We start from the raw sequence: 21057 nt of genomic DNA, 5'->3' as shown, positions 1-21057 counted from the left end.
TGTCCCACCCACTCCCCTGAAATCAGTCTGAAGGGTCTCGACCCTGAAACATCACCCATTCCTTCTCTCCTGAGATGCTGCCTGACCTGCTGTGTTACTCCAGCATTTTGTGATACCATCGATATGTAAGATCCAAGAGTTGCTTGTTATGAATACAAATGCAAGTACATTTAAATGAGAGGAAGACACAAGAAACTGCAGATGCTGGAGCAAATTAGCAGGTCAGGCAGCATTTTGGGAGGACGTAGACAGGTAATGCTTCGGGTCAGGATCCTTCTTCAGAGTGATTGTGTGTGTGTGGGGTGGGGGGGGGGGGGCAAGAGCTGGAAAAGAGGTGGGGGCAAGTCAAAGTCTGGCAAGTGATAGGTGGATACAGGAGACGAAGGATTTGATTGGCAGATGGGTGGACAAAGGCCAGAGATGAAAGGAAGCAAAAGGGGTAAGAAAGAAGAGGAGTGAAATGTGAAGCCAGAGGAAGGGATAAAGGGGGTGGTTAGAGGAAAGAGGAAAAGGGATTGGGTTGTAAGCTACCCCATGCGGAACGCGAGGTGCTATTCCACCAATTTGCGTGTTACCCCCCCTCTGGCAATGGAGGTTGCCCAAGACAGAAGGGTGGCTTTAGTAGAGAAACATGTTCGTAAACATGTCTGAAGGGTTCCGACTAGAATCGTCTCCTATTCCTTTTCTCCACAGATGCTGCCTGACCCACTTAGTTACTCCAGCAATTTGTGCCTATGTTCTTACCACTACTAAGTTCACAGATGATATAAAAATTGGTGATCACAGATGGTTTAGAGGATGGGGTTTGGCTGCAGAATGATACTATTGATAAGTTGGTCAAATAGAGTGCGTATGGAACTTCTTAAATAAAAGTGAGCTGATGTATTTTGAAGGGGAATATTAAGGCTGGGACGTACATGAGGATTCCCATTCATTCCCAATAAGTGACAACAGAAGATTATCTGGTGAAAGTAAATTGTTAAAGTGTTCCAATTTCTGTAGCCCTCTTAGTGGTTGCACCCAGATGGAGGAGACATCCACCCATCCTCCTACCACCCCACACTCAGAACAATCGCTACAGCTGGCAGCACAGTGGCGCAGCGGTAGAGTTGTTGCCTTACAGCGCCAAAGACCCGGGTTTGATTCTGACCATGGGTGCTGTCTGAACGGAGTTTGAACATTCTCCCCGTGCTCCAGTTTCCTCCCACATTCCACAGACGTACAGTTTGTAGGTTAATTGGCTTTGGTAAAGATTGCAAATTGTCCCTAGTGTGTAGGATTGTGCTAATGTATGGGGATCGCTGGGCGGCGCGGACTCGATGGGCCAAAAGTCCTGTTTCCGCGCTGTATCTCTAAACTAAGCTGGCCTGAAAGCCAGGGCAGAGGAGGTACCAAAAACATTAACAAATTGAATGGCTACAAGGTGCATAGATAAAGTCAAAATACACACCTTGTTCTTCTAACTAAATGACAGAGCATGCTTTTGGTATCTGAGTAGCATATTCATGCTCAAGTCTAAAACGTTGAGCGAGTATTTCGAGAAAAAATATTAATTTCCATTTTGTAGTAACAAATCACTTACAGTCCTGAGATACGACTAGTTCCTAATTTTCCATAGACAGAATGGATTGAGGAGCCTGGCTTTCTTCCGAAACATGGTAAATTGTTGCAGTTTTAAAACAGAACCTACCTTCCTCGCGTACTGAAATCAGGCAGCAGCTGAACTAGGTATAGAAGATTATGATGATGTTCTGATAAGTCACTTATTATCTTGCAGAGTTCGAACATCTGTTTAAAACCAAGATAATTTGCGTTTGCATGTGGTTTTGACAAATTCAAGCAAAAAAAAAGTCATGTTTGCAGATATGCAATTCCCTGACAAACATAAGTCAAGCAAATAAAAATTATAACATCTTCAAGAGCTCAAAAGATCCAGGTAACTGGGTGAACATGAACATTACAGACATTTAAAAGAAAATATGTATTCACACCCATGCCGAATAACACAAATTTACACATCCCTGGAATGCTCTCTTGCGATGACTAATATTTGTGTACAAGATCATAAGGGGATTAGATAGGATGAATGCAGAGTCTTTTACCCAGAGTAGGGGAATCAAGAACCAGAGGCCATAGGTGAGAATGGATAGATATAATAGGAACCTGAGGGACAACTTTGTCGACACAGAGGGTGGTGGTATATGGAATGTGCTACCAGAGGAAGTAATTGAGGCAGGTACGACAACACCATTTAAGACTAGTACATGGATAGGAAAAGTTTAGAGGGATATGGGCCAAATGAGGGCAGGTGGGGATTAGTGTAGATGGAGCAACTTAGTCGGCATGGGCAAGTTGGGCCAAATAGCCTGTTCCTGTGTTGCATGACCCAATTTCAATGCTTCAGGTTGTGCAGAAGGTCCCGTTATCCTGTTGTACAGCTCAATGACTCTAAGCTACTCTCAGCGTTCTTGTTACTCTTGTACACTGGTGAAGTTTCCTGCTTGGTGCCTGGTCACTCCCTGGTGCACTAGGTTGAAGCAGCTACAGTAGTTTTTCTATGGATGGTTTGTTGGAGCTACAGTAGTTTAATTTCGAGGAACAATGAAGGCCAACTGTATTCAAGGAATCAGTGGTGTGATATAACATTACCAATCACATGCAAATCCAAATACTATAGGGCTAAGAGATCTACACTGACTGGTGATGGTTTATTTGTATGCAAAATTGTTTAATACAAATTCACCAGTGACCCAGTGGAGAACAGATGATATAATCCGTTTAATTGATACCTCTGTGTATTCATTTTTCTCACAATAGATCATTATGAAATAAACAACATGATTTTGCCTAACACATGATCTCTCCTTACAACACTGTGGTTGCAACTATACCATGGCTGCTCCAGGATATCAGAGTGAAATTAAGCAACAGTTTCAACATTTTATTCACTGATTTTTCGTGTCTAATCAAGCTTGTTGCGATTACTCCGTTCATCTGTTCCCATGTCAATTACATTAACCGGGCAATATTTCACCATTTATTGAGAGGAGCTCAGTATGTACCCTCAGAAAAAAACCATAATGCAATATACAGCAAACTACAGGCAGAAGCAATGAGTTTAATCTGGCATTATGTTCGGTGAGACATCACGGACTGAAGGGCCTGTTCCTGTTCCATACCGTTGAACGTTGTTGTGGCCTCCAAGACCAGCAGAGGCCACCTAGAGACACGAAGTTTAAGGTTCAGATTGGGAATACCATGTGCCGATTTGGGGCAAAAGGTATCTCAGGCTGATTGGCAACCGAACATCAGAAACATGCCCAGTCCACAGACAGTAAGGGGAAGTGGAAGAGTACTAAGCCTGCCAAAACATTTTGTTGGTCAGAGCTTCATTCTGACCTATGCAAAACCAACTCAACCATCCAGAGACTGGTAAGGGGAGAATGTGGCCTTGGACTAGTCTAATCATGTGCAGGCAGATGAGATCAGTTTAACTTGGCATTGTGTTCGGCACAAACATTGAGGAGCCAAAGGGTCTACTCCTGTGCTGTACTGGTCTATGGGCAATAAATGAAGAATGAAGCACGATACAAGATATAGCCAACTATAAAGTTTAACCCTTGGTCTGACATCTTTGAAACTGCCTTTTATGCAGCTGCTACAAACCACAGACAAGGGGATCAAATGAGCTCTGCAGCACATTACTCTGTAGGATCAACTGAATCCCACGACAGAAAGCAAAGAACGAACGACACTTAGCTGAGCCAGACACCTTGTGCCCCATTTATTCCAGAAGCCACTTTTACCTACATTCTCACCAATCATAACCGGTGTGCAGATAAGGCCAATTAGGGTGTCTGACCTTGGAGTTGTTATTGAGCTCTTGTGGCTGGAGCTTCTCATGAGGCTGCTTGCAAGTCGCCAGCGGTGACAGGTTGTATGCAAAACCGACGTGGGCGTGAAGGTGCCACAGCTTCCCCCTCAGCCACCTAGTCATACAACGTGGCGATGGCCTGGCTTCGGCCTGCCCCTTACTGGTCTGGCGGGTTGATTTTACGGTCTGATCTTGTTTGGTACTGCAGTGTGGGAGGTATGTGACCGGAAGTGTTGGGGTCTTGTGACTTTGCCGGTTCGGTGGGTGAGATAGTCGGTTGGTTCTCGACGTGTGCTGGTCGATGGATACGGTGTCAGTTTTTCCATTCCAATAGATCACAAAACTTTTGGGTCATCATCATCGGCGGTCACTCGAAGCGAGTATGACTGTCTTCTCCATAGAGTCGTCTACTTGTGGGTCTGCAGATGTCTGCAGAGGCCGATCCGAGATCCACACACCTTGGTGCAACGTGGGGCAGGGGAGCCTGGCGGTGGTTGGTAGTGGTTGAGCCCCCTTCTCTTTCTCCTTGCGGTGCTGTTGCTTTGTCTCTGTGGCACGACGTAGTTCCCTTTCATGACGTGCAGCTCCTTCCTGCACGGATCTCCTCCAGAAGCGCCTGTCCAGTGCAATGAGCTCCCAGTTGCTGGATGTGATGTGGAATTTCTTCAGACTGTTCTTGATGTTGTCCTCTAAGCGTTTCTTTGGCCCGCCGGGGGCTCACTGACCTTCCTTCAGTTGAGAGTACAGGAGCTGTTTAGGGAGACGTGTGTTGGACATGCGGATGACATGGCCTGTCCATCGGAGTTGGTGCTGCATTATTGTGGTGGTGATGCTGGTCATGTTGCCTTCCTCCAGAACGCTGATGTTGGTGCGTTGGTCAGAACCTTTGTAAGGATCTTTGATGGTGTTGTTCCAGGGCTCTCAGGTGCCTGCTGTAGGTGGTACATGACTCGGCTCCATACAACAGGGTGGGGAGGACAACGGCACTGTAGACCAGCAGTTTTGTTTGAGCCTTTAGGTCTCGGTCTTCAAAGACTCTTCCCGAGTCTGGCGTAGGCTCCACTGGCACAACCCAGGCGATGGTTGACCTGAGCGTTAGATGACTTGGTAAGGGCCATGGTATGTTTGCTGAAGAGGTCGGCGGACAGCGTTGTGTCAGACCAAAACATGCGTGCAGCGTTGGAGGTCAGCCCGGCACGTAGACCACTGCAGGTTTACGCCGTGTCGCTGTTGGCCTGAATAACTGCATAGTTCGCCGTAATCGATCAACATACCTGCTTGGATCTTAGGATCTGTCTGTGGGGATTGGTTCAACAAATTCGCCGGGCGGCTTCAGAGTTGTGCCGTAAACCATTTCCGCCGAAGAATATCCTCGGTCTGCTTTCACCGCCGTACGGATGCCAAGCAGAACCAGAGGCAACCGTTCACTCCAGGTCGACGCGTCTCCACCGGCTGCCAGATAGGCGTTCAGCTGGCGATGGAACCGTTCAATCGGGCTGTTAGTTTGTGGATGATAAGCAGTCGTTCGAATCCGGTTCGTACCCAAGAGGTCGGTTAGTGTTTCAAACAGCACAGATTCAGACTGGGGTCCTCGGTTTGTTGTGATCGTACCTGGGACCCCAAAGACTGAAATCCATCGGTCGACAAAAGCGCGGGCTATTGTTTCTACTAAAATGTTGCTGACTGTGATAGCATCTTGTGAACCGATCTTCACAAGTGAGCAGATATGTGTAGTTTCTTGACGGAGGGAGTGGGCCGACCAAGTCCAGGTGCACGTGCTCGAAACGGGTGTTCGGTACAGGAAACTCACCAAAAGGGGTCCGAGTGTGCCTAGAGATCTTGGATTGTTGACAGGGTAGACAAGTCTTCGCCCATAATCCAACGTCCCCCTTGATGAAAGGCCAGATGAAATGTTTGGAGATTAGTTTTATCGTAGCCTTCTTGCCCGGATGTGATAGGTTGTGCAGCGCGCTGAAAACTTCTCGACGCATCGTCCTAGGCACAAATGGGGCCTTGGTTTGCCAGTGGAAGTGTCAGATTCGATGGTTTCTCTCGTGTCACCGATTGGTACATCTTCCAATTGTAAGGCTGTATGCGTCCGGTGGTAATGGACAAGATCGGGATCGGTATGCTGCGTGGGAGCCAAGGCATGAAAATCAATGTGTGGCCGCATTCAGAGCATCCACCTCCAGTCACTAAGGAAGATACAAGCATCCACCTCCAGTCTTGATAGGGCGTCGGTAACCAGACTTGCTTTTCCTTGAATGTGCCTGATGTCACTGGAGAACTGAAGAACGAAGTCCAAGTGGCAGTTTTCCCCGCGGTGAATAGCTCCCCACACTTGTACGAGTAGTGTATGTGAGCGGTTGGTGAATCGTGTAAATAGTGAAGGGACGGCCTTCCAACAGATGGCGGAAATGCTTGACGGCGAGCCACATGGCCAAAGGTTCTCGCCCAAACGTGCTGTACCTCACCTGAGTGGGTGATAATTTTGCCAAAAAGAATGCCAGAGGCTCCCACCTGCCATTGACTCGCTGCTCCACGACGACCCCCACAGCGTTGACGGAGGCATTGGTGGCGAGTGAAAATAAGGCATTGGGCCTCCGATGGAACGGCATAGATGCGTCTGAGAGAGTGCTCAGCGGCGTTGAAGGCTTGCACTGCAACCTCGGGTAAACACAACGGCTTTACCTTTGAGTAAGTTGGTCACAGGTAGTAGGAACCGGCGGCGTTCGGTAGAAAGCGGCGGTAAAAATTCATCATCCCAAAAATCGGCGTAATTGGTTTAACGAATTTGGCACTGGGTAGTTTTGGATTTCCTGCACCTTTGCTTCGCCAGGCAAGATGTCGTTCTCCGTCACGCGATGCCCGAGGAAAGTGTGTTTGTGAGCGCCAAACACGCATTTCTTCGTGTTAATGACAATCCCATATTCGTTGAGATGCCGGAACAGTAATCAGAGAGGTTTCTAGTGTTAGTCTTCATTGGAGCTCGCTACCAACGCGTCGTCGTTGTAAGCATGGACAAAATCAAGCCCGGAGAGTACGTGGTCCGTGAAACGCTGGAAAGATTGTGCTGCGTTTCGTAAACCAAACGGCATCCGTAGAAATTCAAACGTCGGCTGTTTTGGGAATATCGGCAGGCTCAACCCGAATTTAATAATACGCGTGCACGAGATCGATGCTTGCGAACACTCGCTTGCCCTGTAGGCTTGCAGAGAAATCCTGCAAATGTGGGATGCTGTATCGATCTGGAATAATGGCATTGTTTAGTGAAGGTTAGTCGCCGCAGGGTCGCCAATCTCCGGGAGACTTCATCGGCATCACGTGAAGAGGTGATGCCCAGCAGCTCTTAGACCTGCGGATGATCCCAAGCTCCAACATATGGTCAAATTCGGCCTTTGCAACTTTGAGGTGATCTACAGGTAACCTGTGTGCTCTTGCCGAAACTGGAGGGCCGCGGGTCTGAACATGATGCTTGACAGTGTTTAATATCATTGCGCCGGTAAGACGGAGTTATTAATCGTGGAAATTGTTTAAGTAACTCCTAATATGAGCTGGTGCTGGGTTGGAGGCTGGTAAGGTGAGAGATAGTAATTGCCAGACGGCATATGCAGTTCACCTGTGCGCGGGTGCGGTAATCGCTTAAGCGGCATTTTTGAAAATCCACCATCAAAGAGAAGTGAAAGAAAATCCGCTCCGATAAAGGGTTTTGATACGTTGCCGATTGTGAAAATCCAGCGAAACGTTTTCTGCAGACCGAAGTCGAGCGTGACTGATTTCGGACCAAATGTCTGTATGCTGGAATTGTTCTCAGCGGTGAGAATACATCCGGGGTTAGGGTGAAAACGCTCTTTGGAACTGGGAGGAACGACCAATAACTCGGCGCCGGAGTCAATGAGATACTGCCTACCTGAAAGGCGGTCGCTGAGAAAAAGGCGGTGGCTAGTTTACCCACGGCCAGCGGTCGCCTCCACTGCCGTGCCTCGTCGTTTCCGACCCCCAAGGTTTGCTTTAAACCTGAAACGGGGATGGTTCTGCTGGGCTGCCAAAGCCTCGGCTTGCGCAGTGAGCACTGCAATTTGCTGTTTCCGCTGTGCATTTTCCAGCTTTACTGTGTTGCATTAACCGCAGTCACCTGCAGCGCAGTGGCCGTCTCCAAGACAATGTTGGCCTGTTTTGCGAGCCCGTCTATGTTGGCCGATTGAAACATACCTATCAGGTGCCCCTGCACCCGAGTAGGCTTGCAGGGGAGAAACTTCTGTTTCCAGACATAGCCATCAATCTTTTCGTCTCCTGCCAGCCTGCGCCATCACCACAGCATTTGTGATGGCCTCCTATCGCCAAGATTATCATCTCCCCGCAGCTCCGAAAGGCGGGCTTGCTTCGAAGGCTGCGTTCGCTCCAAGATAGCGGATTTAAGCTCGTCGTATGGCGTGATTTCTTCAGGATTAAGAGCCTCCTGGCACACGTCTTCTACTTCCCCTGCGATCTGCTCTGGAAGATGAGCTGCTAGGAACCCGAATTTTGGCCGTTGGCTCGTGACCTTGAGGGAGTGAAATCGGGCTTCTAGTATTGAAAACCATGCTCTGGCGTTGGTTGTAAAAAGAGTTGGGACGTCGAGTTTTACTTCGTCGACTGACACCTGGTCCCTCTTATCGTCATTCATTTTGTGAGTAAGTGGAAGGTTGCGTGTAGCGACGGGGTCACCAGTTGTAGGATCAACTGAACCCCACGACAGAAAGCAAAGAACAAACGACACTTAGCTGAGCCAGACATCTTGTGCCCCGTTTATTCCAGAAGCCATTTTTACCTACATTCTCAACGATCATAACCGGTGTGCAGATAAGGCCAAATAGTGCGTCTGACCTTGGAGTTGTTATTGAGCACTTGTGGCTGGACCATCTCATGAAGCTGCTTGCAAGTCGCCAGCGGTGACAGGCTGTATGCAAAACCGACGCGGGCGTGAAGGTGCCACGACTCAATAAAGGAGGGAGCAGAGACAGCAGAATGCCTTGCTGCATGGCTGCTCGCAACTGAAGCCTCGGGCAGTGGGAGTTATCAGACCAATCGTGCTAACTGATGGTCTCACCCACACATGGCCAATTGACAATATTATCTGATACTGGAGGAGTGTAGCACGAGGCAGTTCTTCAGCCTGGGTTAAGTCAGGGCGGCACAGTGGCACGACAGTAAAGTTGCTGCCTTACAATGCCAAAGACCCAGGTTCAATCCTGACGACAGGTGCTGAATGTGTGTAGTTTGTACGTTCCCTCTGTGACCGCGTAGGTTTTCACTGTACCACTGTACGTGACCATGAAGTACCACTGAATCAATGAATGGAGTTTTTTTGCCACGTATAACTGTTCAATATAAACAGTTGCACACATTCTGGCAGCAAGGGTGATACACAAAATATTCTTTCAAACAACAGCCATGTACAATATCATTTACTTAAACCACCTTTAAAGTCATAAAACATTCATTCAATCACATACGCCTTTAACAAAAACTAATCTTACCCTCGTACTCCAGTGTCGGATGTTGTTGAGAAGATTGTCCAGCAAACACTGCAAGTCTTTCAACGGGGTCAGTTGGAGCTCTCGTTCGAGGCTAATCTTCCCCAACAAGCTTATCAGTAACACTAATTCATTATCAGAGTACGCTTCAGGGCAAATGGACGTGCACAGCAGAAAAAACTAATTGAATTAAAAAAAATATAGGCACATTACTCAAGAGATGAGCAAGATCAATAAAGCATAAAAGATTTTAAATTGCCAGAAGACATTACCTGGATTTGCATTTGTCTATTAGATTCCCTGCAACTAAGTTCTCCGTGGTTAAGCATTGTGAATAACAGATTGACAATTTATATGATCGAACCTTAGATAAACTTCACATCAAGCTGGTTTGTAAATTGAACAATTAATCTGAAGTCTTTTGCATCTGAGTTTTCATTGCAGTCTTTGCATAGTTGACTTTTGTATCTTAATTTTGTTGAAATCCTTACATTACATACACATTCCCCAAAGGAGAAAGAGAAGGCAAATTGGCAAATCATCCATGAATGAGCTTTTAAAAGAATCAAGTGGGACAATGTTGGCTCAGACTAATTTTACCAGATTGACAGAGGAAGTCAACCTAGTTAGTGCCACTAAATTTGAGTGAACTTTGATACAAATAACTTTTCCCTCTTCATACAATTATCAGCGCTGCCGTCGCAGCTGCGGCTTGCCTGCAGTCCGTCTGTCTTTTGTGTTTTTTGTTGTTTTTGTCTGAATTGTAGTTTAATATGATGTAGTGTTGTATGTTATGTTTTTGGGGGGGGGGGGGGTGGGAGGGAACGGGAACTGTAACTGTAACTGTAACATTCTCTCTCCAGAACGGAGACCTGACCTTTGTTCTGTGTCGTGTCTCCGTTCCCGTTGCGGCCTACCACCGGCCATTCACCTGGGAACACCTGGGGCTCTGGTTCGCAGAGCCCGCGGCGCGGACTCACCACCTGCGGCGCTGGCTGCCTGCGGATGCTGCGGGAGCGGCTGCGACTCGTCTCCGGAGTCTCCGGCGCGGGCCGCGTGGACGTCGGAAGCCCGCAGACCCCTGGGTGGGGGCCGACATCGGGAGCTCCGGCAACGGCAGAGGCAGCGTGTTCGCCCGCCCCGAATCGCGGGGCTTGGGTCGGCCCGTCGCGGACCTTTCACCGTCCGGCGCAGCCTGAAATAGGCCGTTGACCTTTCACCGCCCAGCGGGGGCTTCAATATCGGGAGCCCCGACCGCCCCGACGTGGCAACTCCAACAGCCTGACCGCGGGACAAGACGGCAGGGAAGAGAAAATACATTTTGGCCTTCCATCACAGTGAGGAGGGACTGGAGGAGACTCACTGTGATGGATGTTTCTTTTTGTTTGGTGTTGGTTGTGATTGTATGTGTTATTGCATTTTTATTGATTAATCTTATTGGTCTTATTGTTCAACTGCGGGTAATGTTTCATTTTACTACACATTTATGTGTATGTAACAAATAAACGACTATTGACTATTGACTATATTGAAAGAGTTTTACCTTGACTGCATTCTTTATGCCGAATTCTGGCAGAGAGCTGAAGATGGGTTCTTTCTGGGAGGTTGGCGCATTATCCTTTGGATCATTTTCCTTATCATTTTGGAGCCCAGACCTGGAACGAAACGAAGATTGAATTTTAAATCTACTCATTGTTGCCCATGCCAATGGTTTGTACAGTTTTTCCAATTATAAACATTTAACAACTTAGTTTTCAATGATAATCTCCTGCAAAGGGCAAAGTGGATGGCCAAAACGGAGCATTGGTACAATCTTCAGGAAAAAGTATAAATTTAATAGGTCTCGATTGAATGGAATTGGAGGTATACGTGACAATAAACTAAAGTAAGTTTTTAAAAAGATGACTGACCACACACTTGAATCTACCAAAAGCGTTGGAAGAATTTCAATGCGCCTGCATGATGCACGGCAACCAAGGAGATGATGAATCGTTTTAAAAAATAAAAACAGCTTTAACAACAAAGATTTGATTAATCACTTACAATACATCTGCTTCAGTGAAGTCTGGCTGAAGGTGCTTCAAGGGAAACAAAGTGTCGAATTGTACTCCTAGGTTCAGAAAGATAGCAACCATGTCCTTGAGGCTTGGAGTCCAAACCATGAACTCGTTGTTGCCACCTTTAACTAGCAGAAAATAGGAAAATACAATTGTAATTTATTTTTGTCTTGCCATTTTTGAGCAGATATATAACCAGCATAATATAATCAGTGATCTTATAAAGGAATATAAATTCATGAGCGGAATAGTCTAAAGTTTTTCAACCAATGTAAAAAACATTCTAGCGTACAGATTACACTATTTTGGACGATGCCCTCTTCACAAATTTTACTAGCACAACTTCCACACAGATCTACTATTCTCTCTTCCACTCCAACCTGTGTTGCTTTTTCTCCTCCCCCACAAACATGAACAAAAACACAAATTTTTAGATGAACTTTCAATCAGTAATTGCACACCAACCTATTCTATTGGCAGCATTAGTCCAGATGTCCCAAAGTGCTTTGAAAATGTGCACCGAAACAATGTAATCGGAATGAATGGTCATCATCTGCAAGGCAAAATTTAAACCTGTAATTCACGAAAACATATATTACCAACTTTCACATCAACCCCAGGTAATTTGTGTGATGACTTAATTCCTCATGTATCAGCATTTTCATATGGTTTGAAGCTTTTTACAGAAAAATTCAAGTATCCAAACAGCAACTTTGGTTAACATATAGCACATTTAAATATATTAATAAGTAGTTGGGGTTTCAAAAAGCACAGTCTGACAAAAAATGATGTCGTCAAAGAAACTGATACAAAAATAGGGCATCAAATTTCTGAAGAGAGGTTCAGACCCGAAACGTCACCTATTCCTTTTCTCCAGAGATGCTGCTTGACCCGCTGAGTTACTCCAGCATTTTGTGTGTGTACAGTTCACCATTACTGCTGGCCTACATTCGTTTACAGTTTTAAAATTCTGTGCAACAATAGCTGTAAGTTTGAACAGCATTAAATGTCCATTTTTCTTGCACCCTCCTCACCTACACCAACCTCTCAACAAACGGCCGGTTGTCATGTGTGTAATTGACAATTTGGCATTTGATGCAATATGCTATACATTGAGAATTTAAAAAATACTAGACCAAGAGGACCCGTTGGGCCCAAACCTCTCCTGCATTGGTGCAGCAACCTCTCCTCCCCCCCCTGCTCCCCCTCCTCCCCACATCCATCCCCCCCTCCCACCCTCCCCCTCCCCCCTCCATCCCCTTCCATCCCCTCCCCCCCACTCCATCCCCCTCAACCCCCCTTATCCTTCCTCCCTCCCTAGGAGATAGATTTAAACTTTAAAATGTAAATAACTTTAAAATATATAACATCGATTTCAATGAAACCTCTGCCATTAGCATCAAAGGGACGACGGTGAGTAAGGTGGGCCTAAAATTGTCATGCTATCATGTACCATTTTGGCTGTAGTTCAGGAACAAACAAACAAAAGAGAGTTTTAGTATATAGATTAACTGCTTGTCTGATAAAACTTAAGAAGTTTGATAACATAACACAGCAGCTGGTGCCAGTAAATCGCACGTTGCTACAAGACGAAGGTTTTCAGTTTCCCTGCCCAGCTGAGAGACATCTTAAAAACACAAAAAAACTGCACAACATTTCCACACAGGAAAGGATTGGTGTTGCTGTAACATATTTGAAGTAAAACTAAACAAAATCTTTGATTTCCACCAATGCTAACGCCAGTGTTATTTCCATGTGACCTTACCTTAAACAAGAGTCTGTAAACTGGCTGTGGACATGGCAATGTGTAATAGGTTTGGCTTACAATCCCATTAGTGAATAAAAATGTCTGTTGACGGGTCCCAGAACTGAAAAGCAAGAACACTACCATTAGCGAACTTAATGTTAAATAATCTAGCATTGGATAATAGCCATCACAGATAATGCAATGGTTTCCTCATTACACAATAATTATCCAAGTTAAAAGATTGTTACTGATGTAAAAACAAACGCAATAAAAACATAACAAAATAGACACAGAGTAGTGGGGGTCCTGGAGTGCACGGCCAGTGGTGGTGGTGGAGGCAGATGAGATAGTGGCTTTTAAAAGGCTTTTAAATAGGAACATATAAGTGCAGTGAATAGAGGGATATGGATTATGTACAGACAGATTAGTTTAATTTGGCATCATGTTCGACACAAACATTGTAAGCCAAAGGGGCCATTCCTGTGCTGTATTGTTCAATGTTCTAGACTGAGAACTCTGAACTATTTAACAACACTTTAGACAAATCATTATTATATAAGGTAATAATAATAATAATAATACATTTTATTTATATAGCGCTTTTCATATACTCAAAGACGCTTTACAGAGATTTTGAGAGCATATGGGAAATGAATAAATAGATAAATAAGTAAATAAATAAATGAACAGAGAAAGGAGACAGAAGGTGAGGTGACCTTCAGTGGTTGAAGGCAGTACTGAACAGGTGAGACTTCAGTGATGTTTTGAATGTGGTGAGTGTGGGGGAGTCTCTAACGGTTTGGGGTAGTGAGTTCCATAGGGTGGGAGCAGCGATGGAGAAAGCCCTGTCCCCCCAGGATCTGAGTTTAGTCCGGATGTGGGGGGATAAGAGATGGCAGCGGCAGAGCGGAGGGTGCAGGTGGGAGTGTGCCTGTGGAGGAGGTCGGTCAGGTAGGATGGGGCCAGGTTATGGAGGGCTTTGTAGGTTATGAGGAGGATTTTGTACTGGATTCTCTGGGGGATGGGGAGCCAGTGGAGTTTATAATGACAGAAAATGCTGGAGTGACTCAGCGGGTCAGGCAGCATCTGGGGAGAGAAGGAACACGTGATGTTATTCTGGTCGAAGAAGAGTCTCGACCCGAAACGTCACGCACTCCTTCTCTCCCCAGATGCTGCCTGACCCGCTGAGTTATTCCAGCATTTTGTGTCCACCTTCAATTTAAACCAGCATCTGCAGTTTTTCTCCTACTCATTGTTATATAAAGTTATATAAAGTTATTATAAACCTATATAAAGGTGTTCAGTTTTAGAGATCAGTGAACGTATTAATATCATAAGTTTTACTCTACAAATTGAGAGGGAGAGGGGAAAATCGGAAGTGTCATTATTACAGTATAGCAAAGGGGATTACAGAGGCGTGAGGCAGGAGCTGGCCAGATTTGACTGGAAGGAGGCCCTCGCAGGGAAGACGGTGGAACAGCAATGGCAGGTATTCGTGGGAATAATGCAGATGTTGCAGGATCAATTTATCCCAAAGAGGAGGAAAGATTCTAAGGGGAGTAAGAGGCACCCGTGGCTGACAAGGGAAGTCAAGGACAACATAAAAATAAAAGAGAAGTATAACATAGCAAAGAAGAGTGGGAAGCCAGAGGTTGGGACTCTTTTAAAGAGCAATAGAAGATAGCTAAAAAGGCAATACGGGGAGAAAAGATGAGGTACGAGAGTAAGCTAGCCAATAATATAAAGGAGGATAGTAAAAGCTTTTTTAGGTATGTAAAAAGGAAAAAAAAAGTCAAGGCAAATGTGGGTCCCTTGAAGACAGAAGCAGTGGAATTTATTAAGGGGAACAAGGAAATGGCAGACGAGTTGAACCGGTACTTTGGATCTGTCTTCACTAAGGAAGATACAAACAATCTCCCAGATGTTCTAGTGGCCAGATATCCTACGGTGTCGGAGGAACTGAAGGAAATTCACATTAGGCAGGAAATGGTGTTGGGTAGACTGATGGGACTGAAAGCTGATAAATCCCCAGGCCCTGATGGTCTGCATCCCAGGGTACTTAAGGAGGTGGCTCTAGAAATTGTGGACTCATTGGTGATCATTTTCCAATGTTCTAAAGATTCAGGATCAGTTCCTGTGGATTGGAGGGTAACTAATGTTATCCCACTTTTTAAGAAAGGCGGGAGAGAGAAAACTGGAAATTATAGACCAGTTAGTCTGACATCACTGGTGGGGAAGATGCTGGAGTCAATTATAAAAGACGAAATTGCGGAGCATTTGGATAGTAATAACAGGATCGTACCGAGTCAGCATGGATTTACGAAGGGGAAATCATGCTTGACTAATCTTCTGGAATTTTTTGAGGATGTAACTAGGAAAATTGACAGGGGAGAGCCGGTGGATGTGGTGAACCTCGACTTTCAGAAAGCCTTCGACAAGGTCCCACATAGGAGATTAGTGGGCAAAATTAGAGCACAAGGTATAGGGGGTAGGGTACTGACATGGATAGAAAATTGGTTGGCAGACAGAAAGCAAAGAGTGGGGATAAATGGGTCCCTTTCAGAATGGCAGGCAGTGACTAGTTGGGGACCGCAAGGCTCGGTGCTGGGACCGCAGCTATTTACAATATACATTAATGACTTGGATGAAGGGATTAAAAGTACCATTAGCAAATTTGCAGATGATACAAAGCTGGGTGGTAGTGCAAACTGTGAGGAAGATGCTACGAGGTTGCAGGGTGACTTGGACAGGTTGTGTGAGTGGGTGGATGCATGGCAGATGCAGTTTAATGTGGATAAGTGTGAAATTATCCACTTTGGTGGTAAGAATAGGAAGGCAGATTATTATCTGAATGGTGTCAAGTTAGGAAAAGGGGACGTACAACGAGATCTGGGTGTCCTAGTGCATCAGTCACAGAAAGGAAGCATGCAGGTACAGCAGGCAGTGAAGAAAGCCAATGGAATGTTGGCCTTGATAACAAGAGGAGTTGAGTATGGGAGCAAAGAGGTCCTTCTGCAGTTGTACAGGGCCCTAGTGAGACTGCACCTGGAGTACTGTGTGCAGTTTTGGTCTCCAAATTTGAGGAAGGATATTCTTGCTATTGAGGACGTGCACCGTAAGTTTACTAGATTAATTCCCGGAATGGCGGGACTGTCATATGTTGAAAGACTGGAGCGACTAGGCTTGTATACACTGGAATTTAGAAGGATGAGAGGAGATCTTATCGAAACATATAAGATTATTAAGGGGTTGGACACGTTAGAGGCAGGAAACATGTTCCCAATGTTGGGGGAGTCCAGAACCAGGGGCCACAGTGTAAGAATAAGGGGTAGGCCATTTAGAACGGAGACGAGGAAACACTTTTTCAGTCAGAGAGTTGTAAATCTGTGGAATTCTCTGCCACAGAAGGAGGTGGAGGCCAATTCTCTGAATGCATTCAAGAGAGAGCTAGATAGAGCTCTTAAAGATAGCAGAGTCAGGGGGTATGGGGAGAAGGCAGGAACGGGATACTGATTGAGAATGATCAGCCATGATCACATTGAATGGTGGTGCTGGCTCGAAAGACCGAATAGCCTACTCCTGCACCTATTGTCTATTGTCTAATGAAAAATTGCAAGAGTCAGATATGTGTACAATATCTAGAATCCACAACATTTTTCATTTTTGTATTGGCCTCTTGTACAATTAGCCAATGTATAACCCCACTTGCTCCAATGTTCAATAGCACAATGGATGTAACTGGGATAAAAGGGGACAGGAGAAAGTTAGGAAAGGATGGGAGGAAAATTATTAATGAGCACCCTTAACAAATCTCAAGGACCCCAAAAATCTTACAGCCAATTAACCATTGTAAAACATAGTCACTGCTGATGAAATAGAACAGGCATTCTTCTCCGAGGGTTGACACCTTGTCGTGGGTGGAGAAGCTTGCACGTGCCCAAGATCCTGTGAGCTAAATCACCTGGGTCTATGCTCCTGGCAGGGTCACTTAGACGGGCATGTCGATGGAGATGTTCCTGACAAGTGAAGCCCAAGACGTGTGAAGCCCAATGGTGGAACAGGCAGAGGATGGCGGCTGGCCAACAAGCAGAGCACCACAACAGCTGAGCAGGCGGAAGAAGAATGCAGCAGGGACAAAATCTTAACCGTGGTGGAGTCCATGCATTGGACCCGGGACTGACTCCATCAAGGTCAGCACCAGTCTCCCCACATTAAATGATGTAATGCACAGGCGTCCACTAGGAGGACAAGCTCGCTCGACTTTGAGTCTGAAGAAGGGTCTCGACCCAAAACGTCACCCATTCCTTCTCTCCTGAGATGCTGCCTGACCTGCTGAGTTACTCCAGCATTTTGTGAATAAATACCTTCGACTTCGAGTGATCACTGACTGTGATGATGAATGTGTATACATAAAGATCTTACAACCAATGGGACAATAGTAATTTATATGAATAAGATATAAATGCTGGCCATATAACACAATCCCTTATTTCCACCTTGAGAGCGAAGTTAGACTTCATTTTCATGAATAGGAAGAAACTGCATTTGGTGGTTTACACCAAAGATAGACACAAAATGCTGGAGTAACTTCGCAGGCCAGGCAGCTTCTCTGGAGAAAAGGAATAGAAAACTTTTTGTGTCGAGACCCTTCTTCAGACACTGCCTGACCCACTGAGTTACTCCAGCATTTTGTGCCTATCTTCAGTTTCATGACACAGCTGAACAACAGGATCTGTGAGAATACAACAATCCCTTTGTACAGATGTGATGCATCAGCTAATAATTTTTATTTATTCATTCGTTTCTCAGGATCAGGACATTCTGACTCAAGAGCAGCAGTGCAGCAACTGCGGTGGGCTACACACAATAAAACATTCAATTTTGTAAATGAAAAGTTTGGTCAAAACCCGATTAAAAGAATATCACTAACCCCATAAATACCAAATAGTTCTAAAGAAAAGGCCTTGACTAAATAAAATGCTCTGCAAGTAATTAAATATTTTAGCTGTGTAAAATAGTTGACCGAAGTGTATTTACGGTTACCCCCAATCTCGAATAACACGTAGGTAGACACGTGGTGCTGGAGCAACTCAGCGGGTCAGGCAGGACCTCTGGAGAAAAAGGATGGGTTGACGCTTTGGGTCGGGACCCTTCTTCAGACTGAAAGTAGGGGGTGGTGGAGGGGAGGTGAGAAAAGATCAAGACCAATCAGGGCCAGCCACAAATGACCTCAGGGAGGGCGGTGCCTGGTAGGTTCATTGTTGGTTTGGGAAGGTATGATCTCAAGGGAAACATCATGGAGAACTGTGAAACTGGTAAAACAACTAGGGTGGGAGGGGGAGAGGGTGGTGTAAGTTACTTAAAGTTAGAGAATTCAATGTTCATACCTCTTGATTTTCTTTTTACATGAATACTACGTACGTTGAGGTGTTAATCCAGAACTGATATTCAACGCATTAGACATTCCTTTCAAAGGACAAAGGACAAAACCATGTGTTCAAGATGGTTGAGAAAGTGGATTATATAGTTTCCTTACTTTATGAGAGTCTTTTCCACAAAGTTTTGAGGTGTTAATTCACTCTGAGTCAACATGAGGTTATGCTGATTAAAATATTTTCCAGCCTCCAAAACATTGAAAATCTTTTCTCCAGGATGCAAGTCTGGTATGCCGTCTGATCTTACAGAGAATTTGAGTAAGAATTCCCTGCGCACAAAGTGAAGGAGAAAATAGCTTAACATCTCAGATAGATAAACATTTTTGAAAAGATGTTTTAAAACATTACATTTATTTGTCTGAATCATTAAGAAATATTACTTTAAAATAAATGAACATGTTCTCTTGCCTTCTGCTTTGGAGGGAGCAAATTCAGTTTCAGGAGCCAAGAGTGCACCATTTACAAAATTACTTTACAATATCCTTAAGGACATCATCAGGAAGATGAGCAAAATGAGAAGTTTGAATGGCAGATACAGTAAAATTAGAGGTCATAAGTTTAAAGTGAGGAGGGAAAGATTTAATAGGAAACCTGATCTTTTCACACAAAGAGTAGTGGGCGTATGGAACGAGCTACCGGAGGAGATAGTTAAGCAGCGTTTAGGAAACATTTAGGCAGGCGCATGAATAGGACAGATTTGAGAGGGATATGGGCCAAACGCAGACAGGTGGGACTCGCAGATGGGACATGTTGCCTGGTGTGGGCAAGTTGGGCCGAAGAGCCTATTTCCACGCTGTATGCCACTATGACCATATTGATTCTATACTTCCTTGGGAAACATTTGTTTCATGGGGTTGGCCACTCTTATTGCCTGGTACACACATACTCACTTGCTTCCATACAATACTTTTTTTACTTTACGAAATCCTGAAGGACATGACCAAGGAGATGAGCAAGATGAGAACTGTTTGAATGGCAGATACATTGAATAGTAAAATTCATTTAATCCAGCATGTTCAGGACTTTGGTGATGCAGCTGGGCGATAGATGGAAACAGGCAAGGAAGAAAGAGGAAAAAAAGAGAGGCAGAGGTAGCCAGGTGGAATGGGAATTGTAGGGGGTGGACATTTCAGATGGACTGGACTGAAGACCTCACCCTAAGAAAAGATGCGGAGGAGACGGAAAAACTAGCGTAAAAGGATGGCATCCTTGCAAAAGGGGCAGGGTGGAAAGAGATGTAGTCTGTGGGAATCAGTAGGTTTGCAATAAACGTCAGTGGATTGTTTATATGCCAGGCATTTCCAAACAATCAGATAGTGGATTATTGGAGTTGGGCCGGGCTCAATTAATTGCTGGGCAGCCAAAGAGTATAAATCAAAACATGGACTTCGGGTCTCCTGAAAGATTAGAATAATAGGCAGAAAAAAAGTTTTAAATGATTTCATACGCTGCACTCTCCATGTAGAAAAAAAGGAACAGCAGATGTTGGTTTACAACAAAAGACAAGGTGCTAGACTAACAACGGAACAGGTAGGTCAGGCAGACAAGTCATCTTAGGTCATTTCATTTTGTGTTGTGTAAATAACATCAGTTACTGGCGGTGGAGACAGAGTTCTCTACATTCGGCGTTGGGCTATTTACACCAATCTTCATTGATCTTTATTGTGAAAAGCTATTGAGTGGGTAACAAAGACCAACTCGAAAACCTCTGCAAATGCTGACTCTGCATGTTCTCTGTTCAATGATCTAGCATGCAGATCTCAAGCAAAGATGCAAAACAAAGGTGCAGATAGTGCCTATGTTCGTAATCCCATTAAAATTGTGACGATAGTTGCAAGTTCATGGATTCTTAGTGCAAAGAACTTAATAACTTGAGATGACAATACAGCGTAGAGTTCTGATCACCATATCACAGGAAAAGGAAGATTTAATCACAATATACAAAATGGATTTAAGTTCAATGATAGGTTTGACATGGAGCAGAGGACAATCCACGTCAAACTCATCAATTAACAAATCCATTCATAGAGGAGATTTATGTGTTTTCTGAGAGTGGGGGAAGAAATTCTATTGCACTCGCCATGCTTGTAAAGAGTCCAAACCTATGAAAGTTAGGAACTGGAATAAATAAAATAGGAACGTTTTGGCCAGCATAAACATGAACGGCCTCTCAACTTGACACAAGTTTAAATTATTTCACAAAACTCTCAAATGTCATCCATCCCATCTATCTATAATTCTTCAGTTGTTGGGGGTCACTAACCTGTGTTCCTCTGCAATCTGATCCATGCCTTCATCTATGCTGAGTTCTTCATCCTCCTCAGTCAGACGACTAATGTCATGTGTCAAATCGAGTTGATCCTGTACATTTTTCTTAAGGTCCTTTAGTGTTTCATATCGTCTAAGGATGGTGCAAAGTGATCAGCAT

General features: G+C 44.9%; 1 protein-coding gene across 1 annotated transcript in view; it reads right to left on the bottom strand.

Annotated features, from left to right (window-relative positions):
* Positions 1-21057, bottom strand: part of slf2 (SMC5/6 complex localization factor 2) — a 79483-nt gene that overhangs the window by 12831 nt on the left and 45595 nt on the right. The window contains 8 exon segments of the mRNA XM_078413380.1: positions 1691-1788; positions 9394-9570; positions 10934-11045; positions 11434-11575; positions 11913-12000; positions 13213-13315; positions 18731-18898; positions 20893-21030. Of these exon segments, the coding sequence (XP_078269506.1) occupies positions 1691-1788; positions 9394-9570; positions 10934-11045; positions 11434-11575; positions 11913-12000; positions 13213-13315; positions 18731-18898; positions 20893-21030 (1026 nt within the window).

This window comes from Rhinoraja longicauda, chromosome 16, assembly GCF_053455715.1.
Source record: "Rhinoraja longicauda isolate Sanriku21f chromosome 16, sRhiLon1.1, whole genome shotgun sequence".
NCBI lineage: Eukaryota > Metazoa > Chordata > Chondrichthyes > Rajiformes > Arhynchobatidae > Rhinoraja > Rhinoraja longicauda.
Note: the sequence above shows the minus strand (reverse complement) of the source record. Positions and strands in the feature narration are given on the sequence as shown.